Source organism: Stegastes partitus, unplaced genomic scaffold (genome assembly GCF_000690725.1).
Source record: "Stegastes partitus isolate 25-593 unplaced genomic scaffold, Stegastes_partitus-1.0.2 Scaffold66, whole genome shotgun sequence".
NCBI classification, from domain to species: domain Eukaryota; kingdom Metazoa; phylum Chordata; class Actinopteri; family Pomacentridae; genus Stegastes; species Stegastes partitus.
In genome coordinates this window covers 606,889-624,400 of record NW_007577797.1, presented here as the reverse complement: position 1 = coordinate 624,400, position 17,512 = coordinate 606,889, and the positions used below count along the sequence as shown (strand labels likewise).

Here is a 17,512-nt window from a genome sequence, read left to right as displayed (position 1 = left end):
GTCTGTGGAGCAAACGGGTTCATGGGCCTTGCTCAAGGGCCCAGTAGTGGCTCCTCGGTGGTGCTGGGATTGAAACCCCGACCTGCTGATCAGTAGTTCAAAGCCTTCACCACTGCCCCAATAAAACACAAGCATGAAACACTGCTGAACATACAAATAAGCTAAAGTAAATTTTGCATGTGAAAATGAAATATTACACATAATAATGAAGTCTGTGTCAAAATTTAGAGGAAAAGAAAGTCCAGTGCAAAACTTGGCTGAAGTCCCTTTGTGGCGTTACGTTTATTAAGAGGAAACTTTTCAACATTTATCCGTCAGTGATGACGACCTGTTCATGCGACATATAACCAATTAGACAGCGTCATAGGCGGGACATTGCTCAGGACCACAAAGTGATTAAAGATAAAAACAGATGGCTGCATCAAAATACTGCATTTATTTATTTATTTATTTATTTTTAGTTAATTTATTTAATCAGCTAGAATCAGATAGATTGGGTTTTTTTTGCAAATAATATTAATAATGATGATAATACATAATACTTATATAGTGCTTTTCAAGATACTCAAAGATGCTTTACTAAAAGGTAACAACAAAACAAGCAAGCAAACAAAACTAATTAGTAAATAAAACATAATGGGAAAGGAGCATAAAGAAAAAGGAGAATTATGAGTTGTAGGCAGTGTTGAAAAGATGTGTCTTTATGGATTTCTTAAATAGAGAGTGAGGAGGATTCTCTGATGCTTATGGGGAGTGAGTTCAGGAGGGTTGGAGTGGCGATGGAAAAAGCCCTGTCGTCCCCAGTCCTGTATTTGTTCCTGATGGGGGTGGACAGAAGGATAGCGATAAAATAAAATTTCAAATAATCTAAATGTTTATTAACTTTAAACTCAATGGGCTACATGGGTTATCTGGCCAAACGGATAGAATCTGTTTCAATTGTGATCCTGGAAAGCACATAACATCATATCACTCAACAGTATATCTCAGTTTACACAATTTAAGCTGACAGTCAGTTGACATTACAACATTTTGATTGTAGGCAGAGAAGATCAATTGTGTGTCGGTGAGGATGTGATCATCAGTTACACTGTAGTATCTATGTATGACATTTTGTGTTAAGACAAGAATTTAGTAAGCCACTTACTTTTTCTATTTAGGGGCTAACACACTGAAACTGCCAAGGCAGAGGTAAATAACATCCAAACTGCATCCAGGAAGAAGATTTTTGTGTTTTGGTCTTGTATTCTAGCCAGCAAATACTGTTCCGCAAAGATCTTTGTGACGGAAAAGTGGTTAAATTACAGATGCAGTAAAATCCGTCCACGTTTTTCAGTTGTCTAAAGTAAAACATGTGGGACATGATGTAGCCGTTTTTCCACAATATCACAGGTTCACAGATTTAGCAGGTCTTAAAGGTTTTCTGTTGGAATACTGATGCAGCTTTGACTTCTTGTGTGTTTTCAGGTCAAAATGTTTCGCCGGTCCAGATTTAGTGTGCGTCCCAACGTCGGTACGGCAGGGAGAACAGCAGCAGCACCTCAGGAAGCCCCCTCAGCAACCCAGGAGACCAGCGAGACTCCAAGAGATGCCAGTGAGAGCAGCAGCGCTGCAGCTGTGACAGACAACAAGTCTGAAGTGACCTTGCCAGAAAAAGCTCCAGCTTCAGGGTCAGTGGAAAAAAACAAACAAAAAGTTGCTTCCCATTTTTTTCGAAGCCATTGCTGCTGCTTTTGTTATGTCAACCTAAATGTTTTATACCTTTTTTTTTCTTTTCTTTTTTTTTTTTTTTTTTACTGTGGTTTAGGGATGGCAATGATCCAAATGGGGAAGGTACCAGCTCCTCAGCAGCCGTCCAGAGAAGGAAGCGGTTTTCCATCAAGCCCAAAGTGGCCCCTGGACGCCCCGCCACTCTCTCTCGGACACCAAAGTCACCTGTCAAGGCAGTCTCTGAAGCTCGTGTCGAAGGCTCTGGCTCAAATCTTGACAAGCCAACAACATCTAGCCCACCTGGAACTTCAGCAGCCCCTCAGGGATTCCAGTCCCCAAGGAGAAGAAGGCCTTCAGAAGAGACCAAGCAGCTCAAAATACAGTCTAAAGCCACCACCATTTCTCCCAGTGCTTTAGGACCTTTGGATGTTCCTGCAGCTGAGGACTCGCTAGAACAAACCCATCTGCCAGCAGACAGTAGCAAACAATTAGGAAACATTTCCACCACTCAGGTCAGAGAAGTTCCTCCCAGACCACCAGATAAAGTACCACCCTCTCTGCCAGACAAAGAAGCTATTGAAATATCAGAGAAAGCCAAGACTCTTGTATCATCTAAGAATGTGCTTTCGCTGACACAGTCGGCCTACTCCCTGAGCAGACTCCTAAATGGCCCATCGGACTTACAGAGGCTTGTAAAGGCCCAGAAGCTCAGAGAGCTGCTCAGACAGGAGAGGCGCAAAGAAAAGGTGAGCTCAGATTATTGTCCATGTAAATCCATGTCTTCTAAGTTTAATATCTTATTTATGATTAACCTATAATATGATGTATTCACTGAAAGGAGTGGTGTCATTCGATGTTTCAGAAACTCAAGAAAGCTAAGGCGCTTCCAAAGGAATTCACTTTAGATCCTGCCAAAATGACCATGAGGGACCTTATCCGTTATCTTCCAACATCCAACCCCATGACGTAAGTATTTAGCAAGCTTATGTCATGTTTAATTCTTCCCTCCAGAGTTGATGCTTTGTACTGATTATCACAGATCTTAATTGATAAACAAGACTTTGCTTTTCTTTTTCAGATCTAGTATTGAGGACTCAGCTCCAGATAATGAGACTGTGATCCCACCTTCACCAGGAAGAGAAGCGTAAGTTTAGCATGTCGTAGTTTTACCATCATAGCCATTAACTTGTTTGCAGTTTTACATTTTAGTTACATTTTGTTGACTTGATTTTGTTTGGAAATCTCCCCTGAAAAAATGAAGATAGCCAAAAAATATAGAAAAAAGGTCAACATTGAATAGTGAAAAAACAGGAAATTTAAGTGATTCATACAAAGTAATTGAAGCAGTTTAATGATATGACTTGTATTTTCTTCAAAGCAAAACATGTACCATTAAAAAAAAAAAAAAAAAAAAAGAAGAAGAAGAAACAATTGGCAGTGAAAATTTGATTTGACATAATGAGATGTACACGTTACTTGTATACCAACCCTCTTCCTTCGGTCTAATGTTTGCACTGCTGTCCCTGAAGGTCTCCGGAGCGAGCACAGGAACCTGAAGTGCTCCCCGACACGGCAAACTCAAGGGAGGACGATGAGGAGGAGGAGGCAGCAGATGAAGACCAAGAAGAAGCACTTATGGTTCCTCAGGTCAAAGTAGCAGAAGATGGCTCGCTGATCATTGATGAGGAGAGGTCAGTGGAGCTTTGGAGGCCATGTGATTTTTGTTTCCTCTTAATGAAAACATGTTATTGTCACATTGGAAATGGTGACTCATATCCCTTCACCTGTGTCTCAGCTTAACAGTGGAAGTCCAGCGAGCTAAAGGGCCGAACCCAGCAGAGAATCGAGACCCCATCTTTGAGCGCGGTTCCACCACAACTTACTCAAGTTTCAGGAAAGGAACCTATTCGAAACCATGGTCCAGTGAAGGTAAACCAATCATGATAATAGATGCAGATACTTGAAATCTTGAATCTTGAAATCTAACATCTTGCTTGGATGCTTTTTTGTTTTTACTTTGGTTTGCAGAGACGGATATGTTCTTCCTGGCAGTTAGCATGGTGGGGACAGACTTCTCCATGATTTGTCAACTGTTTCCACACAGAGCTCGATCAGAAATAAAGGTCTGTGAAAAGTACAGATACGCATGTATTTACAGAACATGATAATGAAGAAACAATTGCATGAAAGACACAAAAGATGTTTATTTTAACTGCATTGATTTGAACTTTCAGAACAAATTCAAAAAAGAAGAGCGAGAGAATTCCTGGAGGATTGACAAAGCTTTCAGTGAGTCTTCAGTAGAATCTTATGTTCAGCTGGTTAAAAAAAATACAATATTTTATTAATATTCCAAATGAATGTTGTGAATTTCTTGATGTTACATTCACTGACGACTGTTTTGTAGGAGAGAGGCGCAGACTGGACATAGAATATTTCTCCAAGCTGCTAGAGAAAATTTTAGAATTTCAGAAAAGCAGAAAGAAACTCAAGTCACTTGCTGAGAAGAACTCCCCCAAGAAGCGCAAGAGGAAGACAAAAGGTGACTGTCTCTCCATGCTTTATTCCCTTGATAATACTCAGAGAGGAGTTCATTGTTTATAACTTAATGTTTGTCCAGGAAACAGATTTCCCTCAAGGCCAGTACATTGTGTACTGACCAATACAGACATTTAAGGTTCCATATGGTGAAAATGCATTTTATTGTGTTTTGTGGTTGAAAAGACTGTACAAATTGAAGCACTTCCAAAGTCTGGCAGCGACCACTTTAGATTTAACTGTTTTAAAGCTGGGATAGGCAATATTGTTTGTCTTCATTGTAAAAAAAATCCATACTGACATTTCAACTTATTGCAGTTCAAGTGGTCTGAGAGGAATCTAGGTTCTGAACTGCCTACTTGCTCTGTTTTCAGACTTTAGAGAATCTTACCTTTGATGAGAGATTTTAGCTGATCGTAGGCATTTTCACCACAAGCAGAGACAGTACAAGCAGCAGCAAGGTTGAGATGGGATGTTATGGGTTGGATGGAGGACTTTCACTTTGGTTTGAATCAGAGGTGAAGCTGCAGATTCATGTTGACTTTTCGCTTGGCTATCTTTGCACATTTGAAGCACACGCTCGTTGGGTCGGTCTCAAAACAGCCATGGGAGAGGGGAAAGCTGCAGGAGGAGTGCTGCATATTTTCGAATTCTGGCTTTTTTCTTTTTGACGTCTCCAGATTTTTGCCTACTGTTGCTTTATTGATGAATTAAAAGATGTTTCTAAGAGCAGTTCTCTTTAAACAACCTCTCCTCAAAACAAACATGCATTTTGTTTTCATGGCGCATGCACAGTCAGCGCTTTTACAGTGTGTACCATCTGCTTTGTCATAAATTTTGAGCTGCACATGGATATCTACAGAAGGGTTTGCGTGTACCCTTGCAGACTTGCGTGGACGTAGAAATATACATCATGTGGACCCTTGTGAACAGGAAGGCGCAGAAAGGCCTTTAGTTCATCTCAAAAATTAAAAAGTCCTTGTGTTGTAATTCTCTCTACAGCCAAAAAATCAGCACGGAAGCTGAGTGATGTGGAGGAGGGAGATGAAGAAGAAGATGAGAATCAAGTTCCGGACTTGGAGGCAGAGGAGGAAGGAGAGAAAGAGAACGAGGACCTCTGTAATGAGGGAGGAGTCCCTGCTTCTGAGCCGAAGAGAAAATGCAAAAGAAAGAAAGACGCCTTGGCTGAAGAACCAAATGAAAAGAAAAACAAAACAGGTGAACGAGCAATGAGCGCAGTTCAGTTATTTTATGAAGTTTTCTTTGATTGTCATAAGACCTGAAGGTGTGTCAGTCTGTGGCCACTGCTTTTTTGCTTTGCCTAGCTGGTTTCTTGACTTCTAGAAAATAAAGGATCGAGGCATGCCATATTTAAAGTTCTCCATTGATCCTTTATTCCTTAAAGTTATCCCAGTTTCTTCCTGCGTTTGACTCTCGGTGACTGCTGCTTCATGTTGGTTTACATTCTATCCTCAGGTGAGGCCGGCATACCTGAAGACGCTGAGGCGGCACTTCCTGAAGACCACACAAGTCCAGACATGTAAGAAACTTTGAAAATGTTGTTTTAACCAAAGTGTTTTGTGCATTTTCAATAATGTTATAATTCCCTCTTTTGTCCTAATATTCAGGTCTGAAAAGTCTCAAAATGTAAATTCAGCCAAGGACACCACTATCAAGCCAGCCAAACTCTCACGAGGCAGAGCACCGAAACCACTGCTGCCTTTGGGCCGGAAGTGGGGTAAAAAGCTTCCACCTTCCACAACGGCCAAAGATCCTGCTACAGAAAAAGGGGACGAATGCGTGAGTGATGGAGCCACCGCAGAGCAGGTTGGTTCATTTTCAGTTCAGAGCTGTCAAATCTTTGTACACATTCAGTCTTTGCCTAACTGAAAGCTACGCTAACATTTTAGGTAAACAAAGATGCGTCACCTTCAAGCCAGGCCAAAAGCAAGAAGTCTGCCAGTGATGACATTTCCTCTGAAGAAGAAGATGTCGCTGTTAAACCTCCACAGCCTACCAGGTACAAGAATTCCTGTCTTAAGACACTAAAAAAAAAACTAAAAAAAACCCTGAAGACACTGAAATATTTTTTCCTCATTCCCAAAAGAACCATTTCGTGTCTTACTTGTCTTCATCTGTGTGTAATTTTGTTTTGTAGATACGGCCGAGTGCCCAAACCCACCAAGCCCTTGACGTACCCTGCCAAAGAGGAGGCACACTCCTCTGCTTCTGAAACCACTGCTGCCTCACCAGTGGGGTCCGCTGCTTCTTCTGCCAAACCTAAACCCAAATGCCCGGCCAAGAGGCGGAGATCATCAAAGCCAGAATCAACCCCAAAGTCTAAAAAGCCCAAACTCGTCATGCTCAGGGCCTCTCAGTCAGATTTCAGTGATGAGGATGAAGACGTGGAGGAGGATCAGCTTGGATGTGGCTCCAGTAGAGACGGCCACGCTCCCATATTTGTGCCTGCCAACCTGAACGCCTCTCAACCTGGGATCTCAGAAGTGGATGAATCTATGGTGGAGGTATGAGAAACGGTTTCCTAATATGTTACACAAAGACACACCACTCATTAATTTTCTTTTTACATGAGTTTCACAGTAAGCATGTTTGTGTTTTGCATCGTTTTTTCTTTGTGCATGTTTTTTTACATTTCATATTTCAAACCCTCCACTCTGACTCCCCCTCCCTCCTCCCCTCCACCATCCCACAATCAGCTTGATATCTTGGCCAGTATGCCTGATGTGTTGGGCATTTCCCAAGATGCACTGTGCCCTGATTCCTCTTGTGAGCAGGCACAACATGAGGCAGGCACAGCTGAACCATGTGAACACCAGTTGGACCTGCTGGTTGTAAGTGACCTATGCCTAAAATGTAGTACAAGTCAATGTAAATCATTATCCCCAGTTACACATATTATTGTGATCTGTTTTCTGAGATCTAATTGTAAAGATCTGACTGAGTTTTATTTAAAACAGGGCCGACATTGATAAAGTGCAATCTTATTTTCTTGCAGTTTGTTTGTCAGTAAATGATCAACATGTAAATGCTTGCTCTGCACATAGAAAAGTACAAAGAAAATGCTTTATGTAGATAACATCACTTCAACGTGAGTAAATCTGACACGAGAACGATATGTTTCACTCTTTTCAAAGTAACTTTTGGTCACTGTGGCCTGCATGTGAGGCATTTAAGGAACATTTGTAATTTTTAGGGTTTATCAGTAAGCAGATATAAACCAAATGAGATGTTTTAAGTATAATTTTAATTATATTTTGTTTCTGAGGCTCTAAATTCAGGTAAAAAAAAAAGAAAAAAGAACTTGATTAAAAGTCATATTTTGATGCAAAGATTTGCACATTAGTATAAATACACCACAGCATGGAAGTAAAACCAGTGCTTTATTATTTACATGTGAAATTGCAACGAAAATATGTTGCCACTAAATCAATGAATAAGTCTGATTATCATTTTGGTCATAATCGTGCAACCCTAGTGCACGTATGACTCAATCTTATTGAGACTTTGCATTATTTCAAGCTTAGTTTTGGCACATTTCAAATGAAAAATAAACCAGGAAGTGATAATTTGAACAATGATTAATTCAGTCTTGGTATTCCGTAATTTACGAGGCTGGATGAAATCAGAGCAACCCTGTTGTGTTCAGATATAATCAGGTTACTGAGATGTAAGAGGTAAATGATACAGACACGTAACTGGGGCTACTGTAATACATGAGTTTTACATACTTCCTCTTTTGTCAACTAATGTAGCTTATAAGAGCAGCCTTTGATGTAACACAATGTCTGTTTGCTTGCAGGATGTTATAGACTTCCTTTCTTCAGAACACACAGAAGGTATGCTGAAGAAGTTTTCTGAGTCACTTTTGGCAAATTGTTGTTTGATTAAACCGTTGAATAGCTTCAGAGTACACTATTTTTTGGGTGTCTTCTTATTTCAGTAGCTGAGGATGAGAGCTACAATGAGGCTGCTCAGACCCTGTTGACCATCGGTAACCTGGCTCACATCCCTCAGTCAGCACCAAATCAAACAGTCTTGCAAGATCACACAGCAGGTTAGCGACCTAAATACCACAAGATTCCTTATTTAAGAGTAGCACTTTACCTGTTAAGAATGAATGAATGACAGCAAATGTATAATGTGTCAATATGTTCAGTTGCAGGTACATCATCAGCTGCTGTGAATGAAACCAGCCGCCTTGAAGGACAGACTAAATTAAACCTTCCTGCACAAGAGGAAAGCATCACTCCTTCTGTGTCTGCAGCTTTTAGTCAAGAAGAAACATCACAAACTGTTTCTACTGTGGAACTACAAGGCAGTGGAGACATGCCTGTTATTACAACCAGTGATCAGATGTTCGGGGAACAGAAGACAGTTTGTGATATGGATCCTGCCCCTCAGTCAGAAATCTCAAATATAAGTTCTCCACAAACCAAGAGGGGACGCTTATCTAAAGTGAAACCCAAACCTAACCTTGGCCAAACCTCAAGGATTGCTCAGCCAAAATCCCGACCAGAGACATCAACAGTAAGGACAGCTGAAGAGAGCCAGTCGGTTGCTCCAAGCGTTTCTCAAGCCACTGAGACACTATCAGTCGAGGAAGAAACAACGCCAAAGACATCAGACTGTGCTCCAGGATTATTAAAGGATAGCATGTCCAGTACTGAAGTCATTCTGACAGAAGAGCCATCTGGCACTCCGAAGTTTGTTGACCAGATAGAATCAGATGCAGCAATGTCAGATCACAATTCCTCAGAAATTCAGAGTCACTGCTTTTCTGAATCCCAGTTTGAGCCCAGTAGGGATCAGTCTACCAGAGACACAAAGTCAACATCTGAGTCCACAGATGAAAAACTTAAATCTTGTGTTGGAACAGCTGAGGCTGGTTTTAATACTCCTGCGACGTCTGACTCAGCAGTCACAGAGGTTGAAAAAGGGTCGCACACCGATTTAGTATCAGTTCCAAAGAGCAGCAACAAACCTTCACGTGTTTCCCCTCCAGAAGATTTATCTGAAAAACAAAAGGAAGAGACTGTAGTCCCAACAACCTGCCAGACGAGAAGGGGTCGATTACAAAAATTCAAACCAAAACCAAACCTACCACAAACATCCAGAACTGCAAAGTCTAAACTTCAAACCACAAAAGAGCCTGCAGACAAAGACTCAAGTCCAACTCCAAGCCTTGACCTCCATAACAAAACAACAGAGGTGGAACCACAACTAACATGCAGCACCTCTCTTGAAAAACAAAGTGAAAGCACTGATCCTGCTTTATTGAATTTAGGTTCTACTCATACACCTGCAGAGGAACTGTCCACACATGAAGAGAAAAACATATCTGTTGGACTTGTTGTTCAGGCAGACTTAGGGGCCACAGCGTCCAATCAGACTGCCTCAGAGAACCAGCAAGCCCAGTTTGAACCCAGTAAAGAGCAGGAAACCAGAGGCACTGAGTCAACTTCTGAGTTCACCAATGAAAATCTGACAAGTGTTGGAACAACTGAAAGTAGTTGTAATATTGTGGTGACGACTGACTCAACAGTCACAGAATCACAAGTTCAACAAGGGTCAGATGTAGATTCAACTCCAGTCCAAGAAAACAGTGGCCAACCTGCCATAGAAGAGCTACCAGTCAGTAAAGGTCGGGGTGAAGCTGCATCGACTTGTCAATTGAGGAGGAGTCGATTACAAAAACCAAAACCAAACCTGCCACAGACATCAAGAACAGTGCGATCTAAACCGCAATCCAGAAAAGACCCTGTCACACTCATGCAGATTGTGGAAAAACCTCCCGTCCCAGTTTCTACGTCTGATTCCACTGACAACACAACAGCACAAGTAGAAGTGCAGCCAAGTTGCAGTAGCACCCCTCCAGAAAAATCTAGTCATATTAAAAGTACTGGTTCTCCTTCAGTTCCAGTACAATCACCAGAATTAGGCTCTATTCACAAATGCACACAGGAATTATCTTCAACTGAAGATGAAAAGACAGATAGTGGATGTGGATTAGTTTCAAACACAGAGGCCTCGGAAAAAAATGTTCCTCAAAGAAGGCGGCGGTTTCCTAAAGTGACACCCAAGCCCAATTTAGGATCATCCACTAGAACGACAAAACTTCAGTCAGATAATATCAATAAACTTTCAGAACACTGCCAAACGGATAACACCTCAAATGTAACATCAGATAAACAACCTTCGGACAATAACAATGCACAAACGGATCAGAGCCTCACAGAAAAAGATGACAAGCACTTGACGTCAGCACAGTGTTCATTAAGTGCAGGACATACTTCAATAGAAGTTGGACCTGTGGATTCTGACAAATTACTGGACAGTACAAATATTAAAGCTACATCCTCGGATGGTATGGCCTTGGCAACATCTTCCGATGCTGAGAATCAATCTGTGTTGACAGAGTCAGTTCCTGAATATAAAAATAGTGAACAAGCCACAGCTAAAATGGAATCAACAAAGGACAAATTGTCAAATAATGATCCAGTGGAGGCTAATCCTACTTCACAAGAAGATGGCATGCTGGACATGTCTAGCGAAGTTACAGAGACAAATGCTCAACAAACAAATGATCCAACTGCAGTTTCAGATGTGCAGCTTTCAGAAGATGCCTCCACAGAGTCAGAACAAATGTCCGTATTGGCTCCTGCTGCCAGCCCCATATGTTCAGACAGAGACTCATCTGTTCAAAGGTAAGACATCACTTCTATGTCTACAATCAGCTCTCACAAATGCAGCTGACAATGTAAACACTGATTTCTGTTTGGAGCTCTGTTTCTCTTGTAACAGTGCGTTTCTCCCCACTTCAAGCACTGATCAATCAGAGTTGACTGGCACTTCTAAGCCCTTAAGTAAAGTTCATCACATCCGTAGAGGTCGGCTTATCAAACCCAAACCCAACCTGGCATGCAGCAGTCGTCCTTCACAACCCCGGAAAATACAGAACACAATGCCAGCAGAAGCAGGTTTGATACTTTTTCAAACAAAGTTCTCTCACCTTAATCAGTGTCTAGCAGATTGCTATAATCTACAGCTCTTGGGTTTTCACAAATGCTTCTTCTTCGTCTTTTCCACAGAATCTGGCAGTTGCTCACAGAGTGTGGCTGCTTCTGTTGATCCAAAATCTGTGTGTGAACTCAGACCTGACATGCAGGAATCAGTTAAGGGAGTTATTGATGAATTTAGTAACCAGAGCGCCACTCCAAGTGATGCAGGCTCTTCTGTTGGCTGCTATCTGCAACAACAAAGTGAAAAGGACTCCCCTTCAGATGGTCCTCGAGCCTCTCTAGATTATGTACCTTCTACCCAGGTAAGATAAACTTTAAATCAGTGCTGTGGGAACTTTTGAGTACTTGTGATTGTAATATCTCTAACCCTTGACTAGATATGCAGGAAAGTTTTCATAATACTGAGCAAAAATCTATTTATCATGGCAGCCAGAAGTTGGCCTCTGCAGTTGTCAGTGGGTTTGTGAAGAGACGTCCAAGGAGAACTCTTCAAAAAGTTCAGCATTTTCTTTAAAAAAAATTAAGCATAAATGTTCAAATTTTTAGCTTAAAGCATTCTATAATACTTGAAATAGCCAAACATGTTAAATAGATGGTTGAAGTAGTAATTAAAACGGTAATGATACAAATTCAATCATAACAAAACCACCAGAACTGTAAGAAAACTTTATTTTAGGCTGATATCCTCTTTGTGTTTTGGGATTCAAATAGTTTAAAAACAATTCAAATGAACACATCTGGAGCAGCAGGTGGTGTCAGTGTGAGAATAAATATGTATAATACCAAAAAAACACACCAACTCAGTTTTGTTCAATATTAGTCAAGAAGCTCTTAAATGTTTTTCGATTCCTCAAACGTTTTCCACCGATTCTCATTCCTAGATTGCATCAACGCCAAGTACAGAAGGCATCCAGAGCTATCCAGTTTTTTCAGGGAGTAAGTCAATCACTGATTATCTTCGACTCACATTGTTTGATTTGGTACAGACTTAACAATATATTTTTCATATTGTTTTCTCGCTGTGCCTCTCAGTGCTGCCAGTGCAGGTGCCTTCAGATCCTGATGAGCCGTTTTTCATCCTCTCTCTGACTGAGATCCCGGTTTCCTCATCAGGGGAAGTGGGGAACAGTGCAGCTGAGCACCTCTCTTATCTTCCTGTAACAGATGCATCAGTCCAGCGGGCCAGGTTAGTGTCCGCTCTTTATCAGTTAGCCATCCAGACTTTATTTTGTTTCTTTGTGTCTGATTCTGTGACCTGATTCACCCCCCCAGCAGCGTTTGTGGAGAGAGTTTAGTGGCAGCAGGAGATGGGCCTCTGGCTAGTGCCCCTGCGATCATGTCTGCAGAGGGGAGTCCTGTGAAGGGCCCCATCGATGGAAAAGATATCGGGCCAGACCCAGCTGCAGTTACAGTAAGTGGAGTTGCAAGAAACTATTTCTGGCCGCATTGTGATTAAAATTTCTTCATTTGTGACACATATTCTTTTCCTCACCCACCAGTGTTCTACCATCAAGAATCCAGTGGATCCACATGGTAAAATAATCACTTCATTCAATGTCATTTTTAAACGAACACTTAATGTTATATTATGAAGAGTTCATTTTAAAGTTTGTGTATTGTTGGAACAGGAACTACTGCAGTCCAGCCAGGAAAGAGTCCAGAGACTGCAGACAATGATGAGACAAACGTAGCCTCTGTAAAGCAGAAACTAATGGCTACTGGAAGAAGAGGTATGCAGAGGACAAACACATTACGTGCGCTCTCAGCAAATTAGACACGTCTTCTCATCTCGTATCCGTCTCTCCTTTAACCAGCCAAACCGCAGGTCAAGTCCAGTAATTCAGGGAAGAAGCAAACAAGAAACACCCTTGTAGCAGAGTCAGTCCCCGCCCAAACAAACACCACACAGGACTCGGAGCATCCTGCGGATTCTGTGCAGCCAAAAGCCTTTGATGAGCCTGAGCCACATAAAGGAGGTGGCAGTGATGTAGACACTGATAAAGAGACTCTGACAGGTGGTCAAGATCCCCACAGCAGCTCAAGAGCACAAACTAAACAGAGTAGTGGAACAAGTAGTTGGAAAAGGTGAGATAAAATAGTAAACATCCTGTGTTGAAATGAGATTCATTTACTCAGTGTTAATGTTGGAATTTTTCAGTTATAATTAAATGTTTTTTTGTTTTTTTTTTCTGTTTTCCAATACCTGACAGAAAACCCAAAGACTACCCTCCATTCCTTTCTAGAACTGCCCCAAAAACAGCAGAAAAACAATCCTCACCAGAGCCCGTAGCCTCCACATCACATGATGTCGCTCCCACGCCTAGTTGGACACAGGGAAAGGAAGCCCATTCAACATCTACTACTTCACCAACACCAACAGACGTGGGCATCCAGCAGATGTCTGACCACCGTCCCGACAGCTCAGATCCAACCCCAGGCTCGTCAAAGTGTCCAGCTGAGGTAAGGAAGATACAGGAGGTGCGAGCTGTCTTGATTAAGTGATATTTTCACACCCTCACTGAGTCGATCATTTGTTGTTTGTTGCAGGCTTCAGCCTCTCAGGAAAGTGACTGTATGGAAAGCAGCACTTTAGAGGAGGAGGAGCCCACCAGCGTGTCTCAGTACTTCTTAAGTGACATTTTTACAGAAGTGGAGGAGGAATAAAAAGCAGAGAGGTGAAAGGAGGGGAGGAACCTGCAGGTGGTTTGCATTGTTGTCGTTAAGTTATGTCTGTAAAAGTTAATTTATAACTAAAATTTATTTTTTGTCTGGCAGCTGTACTGCTTTATGGAGTATGCTGACAAATGCATTTTCACTTTTACAAGCACTTTGGATGTGTACAGAACTTTTTTAGTTTGCCGAAATTCATTTCTAAATTGCCATTTGTTCAAATATTACATACTGAAACGTTTTTCACCTGGATAACAAAACATCGATGAGTGACTGGTTTGACTGAAGGAGTGGCAGCAACACTCACATTTCATAACATTTTTATTAACGAGCTGTGAAAATGTAAATATTGTACAATAGCAAGCGTTTTTTCCATATTTGTCCAATTTTCAGACCCCAATGTTGGTCTCAAGAAGAAAAAATATAACTCAGTAACTCAGCATTATGTACAGTTGTACGTTTCAGTGTATTATTTTTTAAATGTCTCTGCTGTGCAACTTTGGATATCCTGAAATTGGCTTTTCATTTAGACAGCAAAGACATTAAGTAGAATTTCATTCAGTAAACTGGATCCAGTTCAGAGCAGAGGTACTCATAGCTTAAGATGTTTTGTTGAACTGTATATAGTAGATCTGTTGAGCGTTCAGAGCACCTTGTACAGTTGTGCAGCATTCAGATTAATATGTTTGATACTTGAGAAAAAAGGCACTTCATGTGTTCTCTACCTTAATGATTCGTTGGATAATTAAAAGTAAAACTTGGAATTCTGTAAAATCTCAATAAAGCACTCTGTTCCACCATTTCTTCATACAGTCTGAAACTTCCATGTACAGTCTGTTTTGCTACTTTTTTATTTTGGTTCAGTTTACAGGCTACCAGTGAAAAAACATCTTAATTGTGAAGCTTTATGTTCTCATATATCACCTGTGGGTGTGTTTTTTCTTTTTCAGACCTTTGTTTACTTTGCGGTATTTGAGGAAACTTGTTCTCTGCATAAGATCAATGTTGGTTTTGGGATTGTGTCACGTTGTAAAGTGACAGAATATTTATGTTACATTTGTTTAATAACTAAACTGCTTTCATAAAAGAGACTTTTTAAACCTTGGAACATTCTCATATGCAAAATCGTGATTTGCTGAGCTCCATTTTGTGCTTCCTTACCAGGTGATCCCTGAATGTTTCCAAAAGATTGCTTAACAACTCTTAACTCCTATGAAGGCATTTCCAGAATCATCAAAGGCTCCTCTAACAATCTGGATGAAAAAATATTCCTTCTACTGCATGATTAAATATGACTGAACTCATCTTAAAGTTTCAACACTTGTTCCTTGTCCAAACAAGGACAGCTAGAAATGACAAAATTCTGCTGAAAAGTCTGTATGATGTGACAGGATTAGAATAGAATAGAATAGAATAGAATAGAATAGAATAGAATAGAACTATTGATCCCCTTGGTGGAAACCTCAGGGAAATTGCTGATTAGATAGTCCAACGAACTGTCGTATTCATCTATTTTGATAGTTGGATAAAACAAAATGACTATTTACAAGAGTTCATTGCATAGATTTGAAACACTTCTATCCAGATACTGCTGTTAGGCAAGAATATGGTGCAGTTGTGGATACTGACAGAGAACATTAATTCCCTGAAACTCAGCCAGCATCATCCAACCTCTCTGGCAGAAATCTTTTGCTGTATGACCAGCTGCATGTAGCTGATGTTGCTTGGCTCCTGCTGCACCTCACAATTCACAAAGATCAAGTGTCCATCAGTGTTTTATTCATTGCTGTCAACCTCACTTATACATATTGAACTCAAGTCTACCGAGGACTAAAAACCACTACATCAAGTTACACTCAAACTTCATGTGCACAATCTCTCTTCCCCTTCACAGCAAACACAGCTCAGGGAGAATCAGTTGATTGCTTGAGGCCACTTTCAGCTTTGTCTACCAAACAGTCTGTGAAACGTTTGTTGCTGTTTAATTAGATTTAATTACTTTTAACTGTAAGGACAAAAAATAATTCTCTCCATAATTGTACAAACCTACTTTTACCAGAAGTTAACTTAATGTTGATGATGTGGCATTTCTACATCCATCTCTGAGTTTGTGAAGTCCTCCCTAAGTTCTAACCACTGGCTGATTTCAAACAAATACTAAGGTGCAGCTTTACAACCTCAGTTTTGTTTTAGACAGTAAAGACGTTGCTAACAAGGGATAAAGACAAAAACAGCAGCATCCAATTTAAAAGCAATCAACTATAGTTTGTGACCAGGGCTGTGGCATCACTGCCTGTCATGTAGCTACCTAAAATGAAAAGTTTGAGAAGGCCAGCAAGAACATAACAAACTTTATTGTCTTCTAAATGTAGGTGAAGGATGATATTGTGTAGTTGAGCTTGTTTACCACAGCTTCAGCAGAGTTTATTGAGAGTGTGATTATTCAGACAGCTTTTGCACCAGTGATGGGTGGATGGGATCTGGGTTGTGTTATTATTTTTATCATGAGGGTTTTTGCCTCCCACAGAGAATGAGTGATGGTTTGCATCACAACCTCTGAGGTGTTGTAGACTGGCAAAGGAACGGCTACTTGATTTTTTTATTTTGTTTCTCATAATCTTACAGTATTTTAATGTAGTTGTTATCACACATCAGAATAGTTTAAGTTTATCACGATCGTCACAGGAATCCACTACTTATATTTGAATGTGTCTTTAAAACTTTAAATCTGTTTCAATGGTGAAAATTTGTTGATGTCCTGAACATCAAAACCACTGTTCAGGAAGCCAATATTTGACAGGTTTTTCCACCTTTACTTACAGTCTATGCAGAAGACACTCGAGCTGCGTAGCATCGTCAGTAAGCCACAGAGTTTCGCTGGGCAGCTGTGATTTTGCAAGAATTGCTCGTCACCAGTTGGGATGCACAAACACCCAGCTGAGAACACACAAACAGAGATAATGGAGAGGTTATTCATCTGTCAGTGCAACATTTACAGTAATTACAGAATCTGCCGTAAAGGTTTAATAACTGCTGAGAGCACATTCATCTTTGCGTGTCCTTTAAATGTCACCGAGCCTGTTGTGTCTACAAACTGCAGTCTCGTACCTGAACGGCTGCTTCCTGATGGATTTGTTCCGAAGGCAGACCACATAGGTCAGCTTGCTTCAGGAGAGTATTACATTAACATTGAATTTACATCCATTTACAATAACACACGGTGCAATAATGCAGTTCAATTATTCATAGTACCACAAATCATTACCCCAGAAATTAATAGTCACCTCTTTGAATTAGTCACAAAATTATGGGCAGAAATACATAGAAACTGAATTTGAATCTTATAGCTTGAGTTTCAGTTGCTTGACTTAAATAATTGGAGTGAAAATTTTTCTTTTTAAAAAAAAAACTGAATCACATAATTTGAATTTAAATTGCTCACGTTAAACAATTGGTGCTGCAGGGTGGCGCAGTTGGTAGCACTGTTGCCTCACAGCAAGAAGGTGGCCGGTTCGCGTCCCCGGTGAGGGCACCAGAATCTTTCCTCGTGGAGT

At 40.7% G+C, this 17,512-nt stretch overlaps 1 protein-coding gene across 4 annotated transcripts in view; it reads left to right on the top strand.

The window, feature by feature from the left end:
- zgc:162472 (transcription factor TFIIIB component B'' homolog) overlaps window positions 1-15,063 on the top strand; it is a 16,186-nt gene extending 1,123 nt beyond the window's left edge. Inside the window, exons 2-29 of one of the 4 annotated variants that reach the window (XM_008276159.1) lie at window positions 1,468-1,670; window positions 1,808-2,456; window positions 2,573-2,676; window positions 2,789-2,854; window positions 3,240-3,401; window positions 3,506-3,639; window positions 3,739-3,833; window positions 3,945-3,999; window positions 4,118-4,252; window positions 5,251-5,466; window positions 5,725-5,788; window positions 5,877-6,075; window positions 6,159-6,268; window positions 6,407-6,773; window positions 6,966-7,100; window positions 8,069-8,105; window positions 8,213-8,323; window positions 8,426-10,973; window positions 11,092-11,246; window positions 11,358-11,590; window positions 12,170-12,224; window positions 12,321-12,474; window positions 12,561-12,699; window positions 12,788-12,821; window positions 12,917-13,018; window positions 13,103-13,373; window positions 13,499-13,748; window positions 13,836-15,063. In XM_008276159.1, the coding sequence (XP_008274381.1) occupies window positions 1,474-1,670; window positions 1,808-2,456; window positions 2,573-2,676; window positions 2,789-2,854; window positions 3,240-3,401; window positions 3,506-3,639; window positions 3,739-3,833; window positions 3,945-3,999; window positions 4,118-4,252; window positions 5,251-5,466; window positions 5,725-5,788; window positions 5,877-6,075; window positions 6,159-6,268; window positions 6,407-6,773; window positions 6,966-7,100; window positions 8,069-8,105; window positions 8,213-8,323; window positions 8,426-10,973; window positions 11,092-11,246; window positions 11,358-11,590; window positions 12,170-12,224; window positions 12,321-12,474; window positions 12,561-12,699; window positions 12,788-12,821; window positions 12,917-13,018; window positions 13,103-13,373; window positions 13,499-13,748; window positions 13,836-13,952 (6,894 nt within the window). In that variant the 5' untranslated portion in view covers window positions 1,468-1,473 and the 3' untranslated portion in view covers window positions 13,953-15,063. Of the gene's footprint in view, window positions 1-1,467; window positions 1,671-1,807; window positions 2,457-2,572; window positions 2,677-2,788; window positions 2,855-3,239; window positions 3,402-3,505; window positions 3,640-3,738; window positions 3,834-3,944; window positions 4,000-4,117; window positions 4,253-5,250; window positions 5,471-5,724; window positions 5,789-5,876; window positions 6,076-6,158; window positions 6,269-6,406; window positions 6,774-6,965; window positions 7,101-8,068; window positions 8,106-8,209; window positions 8,324-8,425; window positions 10,974-11,091; window positions 11,247-11,357; window positions 11,591-12,169; window positions 12,225-12,320; window positions 12,475-12,560; window positions 12,700-12,787; window positions 12,822-12,916; window positions 13,019-13,102; window positions 13,374-13,498; window positions 13,749-13,835 lie in introns of all 4 variants that reach the window. The other 3 variants (XM_008276158.1, XM_008276156.1, XM_008276157.1) reach the window with 3 other exon arrangements.
- The last annotated feature ends 2,449 nt before the right edge of the window (window positions 15,064-17,512 follow it).